The sequence below is a fragment of the Alligator mississippiensis genome, chromosome 13, assembly GCF_030867095.1.
Source record: "Alligator mississippiensis isolate rAllMis1 chromosome 13, rAllMis1, whole genome shotgun sequence".
NCBI lineage: Eukaryota > Metazoa > Chordata > Crocodylia > Alligatoridae > Alligator > Alligator mississippiensis.
Window position 1 is genome coordinate 48,941,725 of NC_081836.1, and position 16,684 is coordinate 48,958,408.

The 16,684-nt window shown below is 42.4% G+C and overlaps 1 protein-coding gene across 4 annotated transcripts; it reads left to right on the forward strand.

The window, feature by feature from the left end:
* The first annotated feature begins 3,402 nt into the window (after positions 1-3,402).
* Positions 3,403-8,432, forward strand: FOXL3 (forkhead box L3). 4 transcript variants are annotated; one of them, XM_019494819.2, is made up of 4 exons: positions 3,403-3,542; positions 3,682-3,810; positions 4,664-4,832; positions 5,288-5,367. In XM_019494819.2, exons 2-4 carry the CDS (start codon positions 3,704-3,706, stop codon positions 5,339-5,341), a joined length of 330 nt encoding a protein of 109 aa, XP_019350364.1. In that variant the 5' UTR covers positions 3,403-3,542; positions 3,682-3,703; the 3' UTR covers positions 5,342-5,367. The 4 variants fall into 4 exon arrangements, with proteins under 4 accessions (XP_019350364.1, XP_019350363.1, XP_019350361.1 ...); XM_019494818.2 differs by having other exon boundaries at positions 3,410-3,542; positions 4,766-4,832; positions 5,187-8,432; XM_019494816.2 differs by having other exon boundaries at positions 3,411-3,550; positions 5,187-8,016.
* The last annotated feature ends 8,252 nt before the right edge of the window (positions 8,433-16,684 follow it).

Here is a 16,684-nt window from a genome sequence, read left to right on the forward strand (position 1 = left end):
TTAGTCCTTTCTTTTTTTTGTGCTCATTGCTGTGCCTCTCATCAAGAACTGCCAGCTGAGGTGTTGGTTGTTGTCATGAGCTACTGCAACCTGGATTGAAGCCATCAAGTCATCATCACCAAGCAGCTAGTAAACTTCAGTCACCACTGCCTTACCTAGGTGGAGCCATCTCTTATCCTAGGTTGCTTGACCAATGCTTTCAAAAACAGGTTCCTGAATTTAGGCTCCAAAATTCAGGTTTAGGCACCAGAATCTACTTTTCAGAAATATCTGGTAACCACATTTCTAGTGAAAATTAGTAAAAGTTGTGGGTGTCCAATACATCTCACAATTAGACTACTCTTGGCCTTTATTTTTAAGCTAAAAAGGTAAAAGAATTTAAGCCATAGTGAGCCTGATCTGGATCCCATTTTAATCATTAGGAAAGTTCCCCTGAACATGGATTTTGGACCAATCTCTGTATGAATGTATCCAGCCTGGTGGTTCTTTCTCACTTGAAGAATAAATGCTTGATAAGCAGTAGGGCTGTGCGAAGCTTCAGTCCCTGATTCGATTCGGTGAAGATCCAGCCCGATTCGGTGGCTGAATCTCCAAATCCAAATCAAATCAGAGGACCCTTTAATCGCTCTGAATTGAATCAGAATCAGAATTGAATCAATTCAGAGAGATTCTGAAAGGTTTGGACATAGACACAGCTTTAAATGTTTTTTCTACATACCTCTAGGTAGCAGGGGCTTGTGAGTGCTGCAAAGCTGGGGTGTCCCGCAGAAGCATGGGGGGCTCCCCAGTGCACTTAGCAACAGACCCGGAAGTGGACCAGAAGTAGGGAGGCCCCCCCCAGCTTGGTAAGTGATGCCTCACACGTCTGGGGGGGCACCCGGGGTCCCCCTGCAGCCAATTGCCAAGCCAGGGAGGTGCGGGGGACCCCCCAGCATGCTCCCAGCAGACCCGGATTCACTGCTAGCACGTGGATGTCCCGTCCCCCCGCACTCCTGTGGGTTGCTCCATGCACCCCAGCATCACAGCGATCATAAGCCACACCTGCTACCTCAAGATATGTAGAAAAAGCTTTTAAAGCTGTGTCTATGTCCGAATCACTGATTCTCCAAATCAGCATTGAATCTTCAGATTCAGATTCGGCCAAATAAAATCAGGGACAGTGATCCTAATCAACAAATTGAATCACTGTCCCTGATTCAGGCTGAATCTGAATCCAAGTCGATTAGGGCCCACTTTGCACACCCCTAATTCGCAGTCATTAGATATATGTATGATCCTTCTTTTTCTGAAAATTTAAACCACGGCTACCTTAGTCAAGAGCAGCATCTGTAGGGTAAAATCTATTTAAGTATCTTGCCACAGAGAGGGACCCTATGAGCTATACTCACCCACTGTGGCAGTGGTAAACTGCAGCTCCTTGTATGAATAGAATAGATTCCTAATGTTTTTAAGCTAAACACACTATATTACTTTACCCTAATTTCTTATAGGATATTTTACCTACTGGATACTAAGTAAGTGTGGCCACGTTTACACGAGATGCTAACTGTGCAGTAGCTCATTACTACTGCACAGTACCATTACGTGGCATGAAGCTTGATGCGATGCTACTGCACAGTAGTAATGAGCTACTGCTCAGACAGTGTCACCAAAAAGCCATTCAAGGACACTATTGCACAGTAACACCAGTTACTGCACAGTCATTTAGTACTTGTGTCTGCGAGTACTAAATGACTGCGCAGTAACAACTGCATAGTCAGCATCTCATGTAGACATGGTCTGTATGAATGGCCAGCTTTTTTGATTAAAGTATATCCTGTGTTTTGGATTGTTTTTCACTGATACTTTTTTAATTCAAAGTTTTAATACTTACTATCAGACAAAAAAATGGGACTTGGTGGCCTGGAAATGTGCACTTTTATTGTTATAAATTAGAAGTAACACCAAAGTCAATGGAGTTTCACTGAGGGAAGACACTTCAAAAGGGAAGAATTGCAATTAGAAGTTGAAATAGGTTTTTACTTACATCTCAGAGATCAAATCCTTTTTTTGGGCCACTTTTCTTTGGAAACCCAATGCAACCAATAGTCTTGATCCTTATTTACACTAAGGCCCTTCTTAAACAGTTTTGGCAATGAGTGAGTGCACATGAAAATCAGGCCTCATATACTTTGTGCTTTTTGAATTTCTTCCCCTTTGACTTCAGTAGTGAAAGATCAACTGAGTCCTATAGGAACAGCATGTGACCCTTTATATTAAGGGCTTTTTTGGAATAGGCACCTCATGTATTGTGGGATGGGACTATTTCTGATGCTAAATAGCTGCTTGCTCCAGCTTATTTTTACATCTCCTCTGAAAACATCTCTCTTTACCCCTTCTTCCCTCCCCTCACCACTTTGCACATACCTTTGCTTTGCCTGTCCCTGTGCTATGATGCACTGTTATATTATTGACAAAGATTATGGTTTCATCTCTGTCAAGACTGGCCAAAAGTCTAAACCTCACTTTAAACAGCTCCTTGTCACTTGAGTGAATTTTCCCGTAACTATAATCTTTAACTCAGTAAAGTTTGAGGACAGATTTTGTACAAAAGGCAGTAGAACCAGAATGCTGCTGGGGTTGTTCCGCTTTTATATTTCCATCTAGGTAACTTTCTGCACACCAGTTTGCTTTCTCTCTTCCAATACCCCTTCCATCTGGGGGCTAGTTCCTAGGAAATAGCTGTCTTCAAATAATTTAATTATCATGTGGCAAACACCTTTTTAGTTCCCCGGAAACATTGTGTGATGTCTTTGGTTTACATCACTTGTTGGAAAACACTCCAAAGCATTGAAAACCTATTAAATTGTTACAGTATTGGATGCCAACACACAGGGCTATTAGACTAATTCATCCCCCAGATCAAAGCCCACACAGGCAGATCTCCTGCCTACAGCTATTTTCCTTTTACTTTCCTGCTTGACAGTAGTCTTACATATCCCTCTGTTCTATTCCCTTTGAAAATACACATTTTCCTTTAGTCATGGAAATATAATTTATGTCTATTATACTGTATTATAGATTACAGATCAGGGCAAGCGTGCGTTATTGGCTGGACCGTCTGTTTATCGTATGTCGGGTTTCTAAAAATAAATAAATAAAAAAGCCACCCTGCTAAGCAGAGGAGGGGGGGAGGAGGGAGAAAAATCCCAGGGAGGGGGAACCCTGCTCTCAAAGTTGAATTTGCAAGAACAAACCTTGAAGCATGATTTAACATCATGTTGTTTGCTTTTGTCACATTGTGTATGTAGATGGCAAAAACGGCTGGCCCCGCTCCAGCCCAGACCACCCAGAGAGCAAAGCTGAGCTACTGGCTGTACACACCCAAGTTCAAAGGTTCATGAGAGACCTCACCAATTTAATCAGCTATTAGCTGCCTTTCCTATAACCAGATTGGAGGCAACAACAAGAAAAAAAAACCCCAAAAACCCAAGGAATATCTAACAGACTGGCTGTCTGGGATGAAAGAATTACAAAAACAATCTCCACCCAAGACGGAGGGAGTATGCATGTGTGTGTGCGTGTGAGAGAGAAGGGGAGAGGGGGAATAGAGAGAGAGAGAATGAGACAGGGAGGGGAGGGAAAGAGGGAGGCGGGAGCCCAGGCACAGAGAAACATCACTTCATCTCTCTCACTCCGCAGGAGCTGAGCAAGGAGCAGGAAGATGTTTGATAACACGCAGTACCCCTATAACTGTTTTAATTATGACGGGGACGACTATCCAACCTGTAGTTCTGATGAAGAGAAAAAATTCACCAGACCAGCATACAGGTAAGGTGAAGTTTTCAAAGTCTTCCTCTCTCTTGGGTGAGTGTCTGGACTGTTGGGTAATGGGAATTCACCCAAGGATCTCTCTAATAACTAATAACTACCCCGGGCGTCTTTCCAGGTGTAAGCAAGTTTATTCCAGGTGCAGGGAACGGGGTGGAAACGTCCCTTTCCCTTTGGTTTGGAGAGAATGTCACTTCCAGCTTTTGAGACCTGAATCCCTTTGTATCGTCCGATGTCAACTGTTCTCTTCTGCACTTTTCAGGGCACTGAGAAATATAACGTAACAACATCTCATTTGGGAAACAGGGGAGGGGGCAAAAATCGGTAGTGGAGCAAAGATGCCCCGTATGGGTTTCCCAGGCAGAAAAGATACTATTATCCAGTGTGTCTTCAGCTGGTGGCAAGCTGGTGAGATCCCCTGTGTTAAGAGGAGGGCAGGGATGGAGGGTTTGAATATTGATCCTCAGGAAAGTTTCCTTACACAGCTTGAAATTTTGGTGGGTTTCTCTCCCTCTATCTCTTTAAAATGAAGCACTTTCTGCTGAGTGAAAGGGCAAACAGTTTGACTGGGCTTCAGTTGTCTGTAAGTAATGCCTGTGTATCATCCTGTATGAATCAATGAATGTTAGAGCTTTCTCTTGGACGAAAGCAAAAGGAGTCTGCGAGGACCCGGTACTGCCTGTACATGAAGCATTTCAGGTTCAAGGAGTGGCATAAATAACAATGTAGGATCAGGAGAACTTCTTTGAGTGGGGTCTTATATACATGTGTGTGTATATGTTGTGGTGTGGACATACCTAGCTATATATAGCTATACAAGGCAATGGCATAACAGTGAGTTTTCTTTTTCCAGCTACATTGCCTTAATTGCAATGGCCATTCAGCAAAGCCCTTCAAACAAAGTGACTCTCTCTGGCATTTATGACTTTATAATGAAGAAATTTCCTTACTACAGATCAAATCAAAGAGCCTGGCAGAACTCCATCCGACATAACTTATCGCTTAACAGTTGTTTTGTAAAGGTAAGCTCAGTCACAATGTATTTGCATCCATGCGCCGCATGAGTAAAAATCTCTCTGTCAAAATAGTTTCACTAAGCATTGATAGAAAAGCAGGGAAGCCAAACATTGTGAGCTACAAGCCACTTAAAATCTCTTGTGATGCCTCCAAGTTGTCATTTGAAAAGGTAAAAAAAGCATGTTCTTGTCTCATGTATGTTAATATATAACAAAGTGAAGAGGCTGGATTTTACCTACAAGAGGCTGGAATGGCTTGTCATGTATGTTTAACCCATTCTTAAATGTAAATGAACACAGATGTTAAGCAGCAGCATCTGTAACGCATACAAACACTGAACTGCCTTTAAATGAATACAGGTTCCCAGAACAGAAGGGAATGAGAAGGGGAAGGGAAACTATTGGAGCTTTGCATCAGGATGTGAATCCATGCTGGATCTTTTTGAAAATGGGAATTACAGGCGAAGACGGAGGAGGAGGAACATGAAACGAGACCACAAAGAGCAGAGATCTAGCGGAGGAAAAGGTCCCTCTTCCCCTGAAATGCCTTCCATGGATACTGGTTTACACTGCATCTCCTCTCATGAAAGTAAATGCGAGAAAACGCAATCTGGACCCCGACTCTTGGAACCTCATGGGTTTGTTGCAAACAATGCCTCCAACCAACAGAGCCTAAGCAACTCCAACCTAGGAAAATCGGACTCTGAAATTAAATTTAGCATTGATTACATTCTCTCAGCCCCAGATCCTTTGCCTGGTCTGAGATCTCAGTATAATATGCAAGATAATAAATATCACCTCCTGGAGTCCCAGCAAATTAATCTTCAGCTCTGGACAATGTGATGTGATTTCTAGCTGGCAACAGATTCTTTAATGCAATCTATACAAAAGCCTTGTGTCATCGAGTAACATCAGTCTGCCTTCTTTCTTCAAGTAGTGCTCAGAAAGGGTGATAAGTAACTTGACCAGCCTGCTGAGATATCTGTCCCACAAGGACTTGCTTTTCTGCAGTTAAACTCTAATACCTAACCAATAGCATTGTATATTATCTTGTGACGCTGCGTGAAATTCTGGTCTTATTTTCTAAAATAATGCCAATGGCAATTTAAACTGCAAGGATTTTCTCTTCTTGATCACACCAATCTATTTTTTGTTTGCTTCTGTCATATGTGCTTTACTAAAGACACATTGGACTTACCGTCTGTTATAAGTTAGGATTAACTCCACTATATATATACCATATATATAGGCCAAATCTGCAGCAGGTATAGAGTAGTGAACACCTCTACTGCTTTACATTAGCTGATCATCTGGTGGGTTTTTTCCCCTTAGGAACTCATTTAAGCCCTACCTTGTTTATTATATTCAGTGTTAGGGCTTAGACTATTTGAGCAATAAGTAGCACAGATCAGTCATTTAAGTATTTGGTAAGTATGGCTTTTTAATTGTATTATTATAGATTTTTTTTCTTGAAGTGAAGTGCTGTTCAAATTAATTCCATGGAAGTTAATGCTGAACTCTGGTAAACTTTGACAGGTTCAAACTTTGAGAGAGACTGACAGACTTCCAGTATCTATGAATAAAACAATATTCCTGTTGTGCTATCAGAAAGTTCCCTGAGACTCTATAGGATAGTCTTTGCACATATTTCATTTTCTTAGCATGAAGGAAGGATTGGCCCTGCAAAGAATTGTATTCATTGATAAAATGCAAGACAGAGTTGAGTCTCCTACTTTCTTCAAGACAAGCTGTACATTCCTATTAAGTAGATTTTATTGATTCCTCCTGCAAGCAATCACCAAAGTGGTACTTGATACAATTTCAGCAAAGCTGGTGAGATTTATAATTAACAGACATCGATGTTAGATCCTGAGCTCCATTTAAATCTAACATAGTTGCCATCTATGCTGTTGATGGGTATTTTTTTTTAAGTTATGGACAATAAAAAACATATGTCCAATGCTTAGTAACGTGTTTCTCCTAAAAATATTTTGCACAATTAACTGCTTTCCATGACACAGTGCACACATTAGTACAGATTCTACACAATCAGGCCCTTTACCTAACTAAAACAGTCAAATCAGGGATCAAGAATTCTAGTTGATTTAATAGACAATTGTATAACGTAAGAAAAAAATTTCGTCTTTGGAACATAAACTCTAGGTAAATGAAGGTATTTGAGATGATGAGATTAAGCAAAATTGTGCAAAAGATACGCTCAGGCATGACTTGAATTTTTATGCATTTTGACATTTCACTAAGTTATTTTACATTGTTGCTAATATATACTGTACATTTATACTATATATTCTTATATATTGTTATGGAGAAAGGGAGCAATATCACTGCACTTATATGTTGTAAAACTGCATGATGGATGTCTTCTTGGTGTTAAAAGTATTGCCATGTATCTACAGCCCGCCAGCAGCAGTATTTCTTACAGGTGGGTTATAAATTCTCTTTTGTTTTGAAAAATATGAAACTTGAAAGTCCCGGGCATCTCCTGAGCCAGCAGAATATTTTTTTTAAATATGGCAGGTCATGCAGAAGTTATATCATAGTACAGCTTCCAAAGTTTCAAGGATCAATTTCTTTATAGACAGATTCTGCCTTCAGATCAGAGCTTGAAAAGTCTCATCAAGGGGTATTCTATGAAATCATTTCAAGGCAGAATTAGGCTCATTAAACCAGACTCATCTCTTGTACACAGATGTAAAAAGACCCATAAAGTCAGTGGACATATAGATTCATATCACTGCTCCTTAATCTTCCTACACAGTAGTATATAGGTGGGCAAGGGCATGTCTGTATCTAGTATCTCTATATATGTATGCACTCCAATGTGTGGCTGTATGTGATCTCTATATTTATACATACATTAATGTATTAATGTGTTATATGCAAACCATTTTTCTTAATAGGTTTAAAAAGGGCGATGCTGCTGCTTAGTTTGTAGTCATAGTAAATCAGCACAGTATATTTTAAATATATTTTTTTTCAGCTAAATGTGCAAATGTGCTTCTTACTACATGTTCCTTGTTGAAATGTTTCTGCAAAGGATAACTAAATTACAGACAAAGTTCAAAGGAAGAGCCTTGACTCAATACAATAGTATTGATTTCAGTGAGGTAGGTTCAGGTCTACCACATAATATTTGGGCAAATGTTAGAAAGAGCAGAAGACAGAAATATGTGTAAAAAAAAAAAAAAAATCTGTATCAGGAACTGAAAGCCATCTAGAGTAGCAGGATTAATATGCACAGATACCCCTTTCCTTTGCTCACCATAAGATGCCTGCTAGGAAAGGCTGTTATATCTGAGTCTCCTAGCATATAATCAAAGAAATTTGTGTACAAATATGTGTTAACATTTGTTTTGCAAAGGATATCAATCATATTTCCAAAAATGAAGGGACAGATTTCAATTTACCCAGCGTATTATATTCTGACTACTTCAGAAAGGTTTCCAGCACTTAAAGTGAATGGCATTTAATATAGAACAACATAACAGGGGTGAAGGCTAGATGTGACCTTATTCAAATGTCGTAGCCATTACAAAGCCATTCCCAGTGTAATTATAATTAAATACTTTATGCCTTTCTTGCAAATCCTCTGATCGATCACTGATAGTAACATTAATATTGTATTACCCCCGAGCAAATGTCTCCCACACAAGTGTTATGGATCACCAGGTTTCCATTAACAAAGTTGTGAGCTATTGCCATATGCTAGTCGTGGATAAATTTACGTAAATTACCTTTTCATGGGGGAAAAAAATCTGAGGGTTTTTTTCCAGAGCATACAGTCTGGTGCTTTTCCTTCATCCCTTTTATAGGCTGTCAGTTAGTTATGTATGCACAAGCAAAATGCTACTCTCCAACAGAGAGCTCCCACTGAAACCAATGGATATAGGCAAGGTATAATCAGAGTAAGTCAGAACAAAACCGGGTACACAGGGGCAAAGTCTGCACTAAAGACATTCTTAGGCACAGTCTATAAAATAGGTCAGGATCCCGTCCATAACAACAAGCTCTGTTCATTGTTGTGATGTTCATACTCACATGGAGCACAGTACTGTGATATAGGCTGAGTTCAGCGAGACAAGTAGGGATATAGCCACTTGGATCTAAAAAGTGTTCCTTGCTTATAGGTATTTTGCTGTCTATTCAGAATCCATGCTTGCCATTGTATTTCCTATGCTAGATATAGCCAGTTGGACAAAGCCCCTAAAGAGCATTTCCCTGCACCACCAGGTGAGAGGAGAGAGGGCTCAGTTTCTTCCCCTGCAAGTCAATAGCATTCCACAGGCCAGCGAAGAACCACTGGGACTATGGGAAGAGAATGCATTTTTTGTCCTTCAAAAAAAATGAATACATTTTGCAAAGAAAAAGACGATGAAAGGTTCCTTCATGGGGAGCTGATGGAACCAGCAGACCCAATGTTCAGTCTCCTTTAGGGAGCCCTATATTTGGGGAAAAAAGAAGTTTCTCATGGAAAACGACAAGGTTGATGGAGCTGTGCCAATTGACATCAACAGAGATTTGGCCTAGAAAGATTTAGTTTCCTAGGCTGTGTCTTTACAAAGATGTCTTTTTTCACAGTAAAATAATGAGCACACAACTCCTACATGTAAACAAGGCACTTGTTGATTTTACCACCTGAGAACAAGGTGACTTTGACCCTATGTCCCCCCTCCCCCAACGCAACATCTGCCTATTAGGGATGTGTGACACTTCAGTAGCAGATTCGATTCGGAGGAGATTTAGCCCAATTTGGGGGCTGAGCCTCTGAATACAAATCAAATTGGGACCACCAATTAAAAGCTCCAAATTGATTCGAAGCATCTGAATCGATTCAGGGAAGATTCAACCACTTTGGGGATTCGGCCATAGACTAAACAGGCAGCTGACACAGTTGCCTCCAGCTGGAAAGTCTGTTGGAGTTAGAGGAGGGAAAGAGTGTGGGGGAGGAAGGGATTGAGACTGGGGCTAGGCTGGGACAAGCTGCCCAGCTGAGGAGGGGAGCATGGGATGCAGGTGTGGCAGCACTGGGAGCGGGGACTCTGCTGTGCTGCCACTTGCCCAGCCAGGGCAGGATGCAGACACAGCTTTCTCTAGGCAGAAGGGGGCAAGCGGTAGTAGGGCATAGCCTCCGCTCACATCACTGCCACGCCTGATGCCCCCCCCCATGCCCTCTGTGCCAGCTAGCATGCAGTAACAGCACAGAGCTCCCACTCCTAGCACTGATGTAGGCACAGCAGTGCTAGGAGTGGGGGCTATGCCCTGCTGCCAACCGGAGCAAACCATGCCTGCATTGCACACACCCCCCACCCATGCCAGCTGGGCAAGCAGCACCAGGATATAGCCTCTATGGCTCCCCCAGCTGAGGCAGAGGCAGAGGCAGGCACAGCTGGAGGAGCCCTGGGAGAAGCCCCCATGGCTGCCCTGCCTGGCCCCATCCCCCACCCAGCCCAGCCTCCCGGCACTTAAAAAAAAAATAGCCCCGCACTCACCAGCTCTGGCAGCAGTAATCAGGGCCTCTAAGGGCTTGTGGCAGAGCACCCCCATGCAGCATGGGGCAGTGGGAGGCATCAGGGATCGCCCCCATGCCTGGCACCCACGCAGCAGCTTCCCCATGGCGTTGGTGCCGTGCAGTTCGGCAGGGTGCCACACGCTGTCCCTGGCTGTGCTTGCCTCTCCCCGGCCAATTCGAATCTTCCAAAGCCAGTTTGGCCAAATCAATTCGGGACAATGATCCGAATCTCTGAATCGAATTGCTGTCCTCCGAATCAGCTGAATCCGAATCAAATACTTCCCTATTTGCAGAGACCTACCGCCTATGTTTTGTCTCATCTAACTGACTTCACAGTAACTACAGAACTAGGTTTTCACTATAAGTTTTACAGAGCTATGTTTAATGCAAGTCAGATACACTGTGGTAAAAATGCACCTGTATTTGTCAGTAAAGACTGGGTCTTCATCACCTGCTTAAATGAGCAGAAATTTTGCTCCTTGCTCTCTAATAGTCAGAAAATGCCAAACTACTTTGAATTGGTGGATAAGTAACTCTAATCAAATCCTTCTAACTTCCATAGGCAGGCAGCCTAGACGCCTAATAAAGACCAGGTAAGAAGAGCAGTCAGGAGTTTATTCATACAGTGTATTGGCTCTCTCAGCTCTTTCATTCTTCTCCATGGCATTTTGTTGGGTAGGCTGAGTATTGGCACACTTGTTGAACTCGTTTCAGGTCAGTCATCACAAATGTTATTTGGAAAATTAGCAAAGCCTAATTAAAGCAGTCTGGAGGCTCTCCAGGCCATGATTTGTGGCCAGTCTCCTTCACTACATGATAATCTATTTACACAGGATTCCCACGTGGAATTGGTACAAATATAGGTCCTGCATCTTTATCCTGCTCCTGTACTCCTGGAACTAGGGATATGTCATAAGGAGGAGGAGCATGGAGGATCTGAGGTAGAGATACAGTGCATATTAGACTAGAGACCTGATCTAATTGCAGCCACTGTAACATAAGGAAACTATTGTAATCCATGTCCTAAAGGTAGGCTAGAAGGACATGATGTTTACTTGTGTAATCAGAGTGGTAAAGAGGCCCCCTCCTCCCCCTAATGTGCCAACTGCATGCAATCACTAATCCCAGGCCCCTCCACACCAGGCTAGAACAGGGGTTTCCAGGCATGAAGAAGTTTGAATGCACATTCTGCTAATGATTTGCACCCAGAGCACATAATTTTTATTGTCCCTATTCATGTCCATTCAATTTCAGAAAAGCTAGAACCAGCTACTAAGGAACGTTCATTGGGATTTCTTTACTTGGAGTGCTACCATAGAGTAATAAAATACCTTTACCTTATTTTATTCCATAGACATAGTGTTTGGAGGCAATTCCTTCAATGGGGATTTTGCTGGAGGGAAAACTGCAGGATGCTCCCATTGTGGAGCCCAAGTGTTCTTTCAAACCGAAAGAATGGACCGAGATAGGCCAGCTGGCTTGTTTCCATCCTAAAGTTCATTGTGTTCCACAAGGTCTTAAATTTATTGTTGTGAAGATCTTCCAAGCCCTGTTACGAAGTATGGCAGGCGGTGTTAGTAGTGTGGAATGTGCACTGCAAAGGAAAAACAAGGGATGAGTTTATCATTCAGATGAAGATCCTGGAATCTCTCCAGATAAACAGTCTAAATTAGGAATCAAAACATGCCATGTTTGTCATCATAACGATAAAACGCAACAAAAGCACTTGCTGGACATTGTGAATGATAACATCTAAGGATGCAAGAAGCCTGCCTAATTTTCCATTTATTTTCAAAAGACTGTTGTGCCTGTCTTCACAGGAGCAGCGGTGTAATGAAAGCACCGTGTAAGATTGCAATGGACCTCTGCTCCTCACTGGGCGATCATTACTTCTGGGTGTTCAGAAGAGATTTAGACTCAAAGACTGAGTAATGTGGTTGTTGGTAGGGAGAGGTAATGAAAGCTATAACATCTTTGGTCAAAGTTTATGCTAGGAGTTAGGGACCAAACTATTCTTAAATATCTAGTCCAAAAGTAGTGACTAAGTCTGGCCTGCTATCTTACCCGTTCAATCCTAGACCACACAACTCCTTGGGACTGCAGTTGGGAATGGTGCTGCAGTTTCTTAATTCTTCCCCTCAGACATTAAACAGTGCATGCTGAGCCTGTCATTCAACAGCATGATCTTGCTGCTTACTAGTATTTTGGTCATTGTGACTCCCTGGGTGTACATAGCGCCTGGTGATGGAGCCAATGTGTCTCCTTTCCAGGAAAAAAACATTACAGTTCAATCAAGCTCCCTTTTAAACACATGGATTCCTGGGACAGTGAGCAGCCAACCCCTGGCATTACTTCACTGGCTGTTAATCCTTTCTGTGGTTTCATATCTCCTATATTTATTTCAACAACATAATTGCTTCATATCTTTACCCCTTTGCCTCAGGGTGTTTTATTGTGGTTAATATTGCACAGAAACAGGGTTCCATTGTTCCTGTTCTCTCCCTGCAACAATGGTGCTTCCTTTCCAGAAATGACTCTCTAGATAAGCAGTGGGAAGGGGCTGAAATATGCTAAATAATTTGTCTGGCTGCTGCAACAAAATATGTTTTCTGGCTATTCTCTCGGCCCTTTTCTAGACTGACGGATATTGGAGCAATTGTTCAACCACAAAAGGCAATTTGATGCTGCTTGGCAAACAAGTAATGTTGTTCTACACAACAGCATCATCTGGGAATGACTCGATGAATTTAAGTCAGCAGAGATGTGGGCGCCAAGTTTCACCCTGTTTTGTCTGGACTAGTGGTTTGACAAGCATTTGGCTACCAGAGATATTTATATGCCTGCTTTTAGGTATCTAGTGCTTAAACATCTGTATGTTTCTGCTCAAGGCAAAATACAGATCTGAGTCTGTAATCTTCATCTCAGACAAAGTACCAGATGAAGTCAACAGGAATTTATCTAAATAAGGAATGGGCATCCTGTCCATCGGCCCCTTCTTATGTGAGCTTATCCCCAAAGGCTCCAAAACTAGACCCAATTCACCATCTGCTCTGTCTCCTGTAACAGTCCTCGGAGGCACGACAAGAGAACCTACATCTGATAGAGACCAATGCTACCTCACCCACGAGGAAGAGTTGATGCAGTTTTCTTAGTAGCTGTTAGGGCTGTGTGAAGCTTCATTCCCTGATTCGATTCAGTGGAGATTTGGCCCAATTCAGCAGCTGAATCTTCAAATCTGAATCGAATCAGAGGACCCTTTAATCTGTCTGAATCGAATCGGAACCCTCCAAATCAATTCAGAGAGATTCGGGGATTTGGACATAGACAGTTTTAAATGTTTTTTCTGCATACCTCTAGGTAGCAGGGGCTCGTGAATCCTGCAGTGCTGGGGCTCATGGAGCATCCGACAGGAGTGGGGGGTGGTCCACAGCATGCTCAACAGCAGACCCAGGCCAAATCTCTGTCAAATCGAATCAGGGACCAAAGCATCATACAACCCTAGTTCCTATGTCCGAACTGCTGATTCTCCGAATCAGCATCGAATCTTCAGATTTGGATTCAGCTGAATCAAATCAGGGACAGCGATCTGAATCAATGAATCAAATCACTGTCCCTGATTCGGGCCGAATCCGAATCAAATAAGGCCCACTTCACACACCCCAGTAGCTATGCCTATGATGGAGTAACATAAACAGGAATCCAGGATGCCTTATCCCCCCTTATATGAAAAAACTAACCTCCCAACCAGAAGTGTGTGGAGAAGGGATCTGTATGTCTGAAGTTGTCTGTGAATTAACGGGCTGATGCATCCCATTTCTTAATCTGAAAAGAGCAATCAGTTTTCACCTCAGTGAGAGAAGAAGAACTCAGACCATTCCCACTTTACACAACAAGTGCTCACAGCCATTTCCAAACAAGCTTTGCATTGCTAGGTGAAAATACAAATTGCTCTTTATGCCAGTTCCCAACCTGTGGCACAGTGTCAGAGTGTCCTACCTGTTCCATTCTTTGCATGGCACTTGCACCTCCAGGTTCGAAGCAGGGAAAAAGACCCTATTGTGAGTTGTACTGTATGGGAAAAAAAGTGTCTGCCGAGAGAGGCTACAGCCTTGGGGAAAAAAAATCAATTTTTGAGACTCTTCTCCTTTCTAGCACCCAACAGTCCTGTCTTCATCTCCTTCTAAACACTAATGATGAGGTTTGACCTGACACTAAGAAGAAAAAGATACGAAGTTGTTGATGAAGTCACCAGGCGGTGGTGTGACAAATGGCAAGTTTTCCTTTGAGTGTGAGCAGCGGTGAGCTGTTGGAGATCCACTCTACAGTTGGTAGGTTCCTGAGCAAAGTTATAAAACACAGCAAGTGTTTGTGCTGTTTCTGGATCTCTCTAAGAAAATCTAATGGAGATTGTCAGCATGCCTCTTGTGGCCAGTCCTGTTCCTGGACCCATGTCTTTAATATAAATCAAAACATCAGACACAGAAAATGCCTGGCCACCGCACCTCACATTTCTTCTCCAACAGGAAATTAACTTGCAAAGCCCTGAAATATGCTTGGAAGAAGAATGATAGATACTTTTTCTTGCTGTTGATGAAATTACAGGAAAATAAACATTTGCAAGATGATACATTTTTATATCCCTAACAAATACCAGGGTCATTTCACATCAGAATACATGGTTTGCTTTGTTTTCTAAGTAATCATTTCCTTTTTATCAAATAAAAGGCCTCTTGTGCTATGATATTGCAGATTACAAATTATCAACTCTCATATGCTTTTGTGCAATTATTTCTCTAAAAGCTTTAGGCTACTTCAGACAAAAAATTTCAAATAAAATGCAAACTCACTGAACTGAAACGGGTGGTATTAGATTTATAATAAACAAAGGTAGGTCATGTCATCCTGTCATAAAAGCAAATATTTTAAAATTCAAGCAAGAACAATTTAAGCTGACTTAAGTTCTGATTCTGTCCCTGCTGAAAAGGAGGAAAACTTTGACAATGGGAGCCAAATGGGGTCCACAATTAATATTGAATTTTTTCACGTACAATGCATACTTCTTTCCCAAAAACACAGTGCTGGAAATTGGAGTGTGCATTATGTGCAAGAAATACAGTAAGAGCAGGTTCTGCTGCTTAGCAGGTGAAGCTGAAATTAAAATCTGCGGTATTTCAAACGAGCAGTGGGCAGACTCAGCTCCTTAGCTGCTGCTACTCCATTTCTTACTGCTCACTGGGCACACCAACATGTGCAATGAATGTGCAGCAATACTGGACTTTATTGCTCCTGACCTCCATGTCTTCACATGTGTCTGGGACTGCAGCACGTTGAGCCAGGTCAGAGCAGCCCTGGCTGGCAGGGAATCCCAGGGGTCAGCCTGCCAGCCCAGGGATGCTCCCCATGGCTCAACATGCTGCAGAGGGGCTGGCTGGGGCACAAGAGTGCTCTAGTGCAGGGTTAGCCGGTAGGCATCCCCCGCATTGAAGCACCCTCATACCCCAGTCAGCCAGGGCAGTCTGCACGTGCACTGCTGTGGAGTTTTTTACTCTGCAGCAGAATAGTACTTGTAAATATGTGCAGGATACAAGTACTATCCCACTGTGGAGTAAATTACTTTACTCCAGCTAAATAGGGGTGCACATGTAGACACAAAATGTTTACTGCAGAGCTAATTAGTCGACTGCACAGTAAACATCTCACGTAGATGCACCCACTACCTTTCCAACAAAAAAAAAAGGTGCCGATTGTATTCTGGGGTGTGTTGTATATTAGAAAATATGGTAGCCTCTGTTGTAAATTAAATTAAATTAAGGTAAATAAAGTGGATCATTAGGTTGTGTCAGTAATAAAAATGTCTCTTACTAGTCTTTACGGGCTCCATTTACTGCTGTTTGAATGCAAGGCACTCATCAATCCAAACACGCTGCCACAGCTGCTCAACAAGCGTTTGATGTCCTGCAACCATGGAGACTAATCCCTCTGCAAGTGAACAACTTCCACCTACCCCACAATGGCACTCCAGTTCATCCAGTTCAAGCATTCTGTTGACAACAATGGCTTCATGTTTCCCCGCTTACAGGATGACAGCTGCACCCAGCTTGGACACTGGAAGGGTACAGCTAGTGATATTCTATGGGATGGGGGTTGCTCAAGTCAGGGAAGAAAAGGAAATAACAGTTTAGCAAGGGAAGAAACTAAGCCTGGCACTAGCCTGAAGCAGACTGTTCAAACGGGAATGTGGCTGCCAGCTAGAGGAGAAATTAGAGGTTGGATTCAGAAAAGCACTAAAGCACATGCTTAATTTTAGTGCATACATAAATCCTTACCT

Bases quoted from the DNA above. Each gene is read 5' to 3' on its own strand.
- FOXL3 (XM_019494816.2), top strand. From the start codon at position 3,704: ATGTTTGATAACACGCAGTACCCCTATAACTGTTTTAATTATGACGGG. The intron at 3,811-4,663 runs GTAAGGTGAAGT...TTCTTTTTCCAG, and splicing joins TTCACCAGACCAGCATACAG to CTACATTGCCTTAATTGCAA. The intron at 4,833-5,186 runs GTAAGCTCAGTC...AAATGAATACAG, and splicing joins TTAACAGTTGTTTTGTAAAG to GTTCCCAGAACAGAAGGGAA.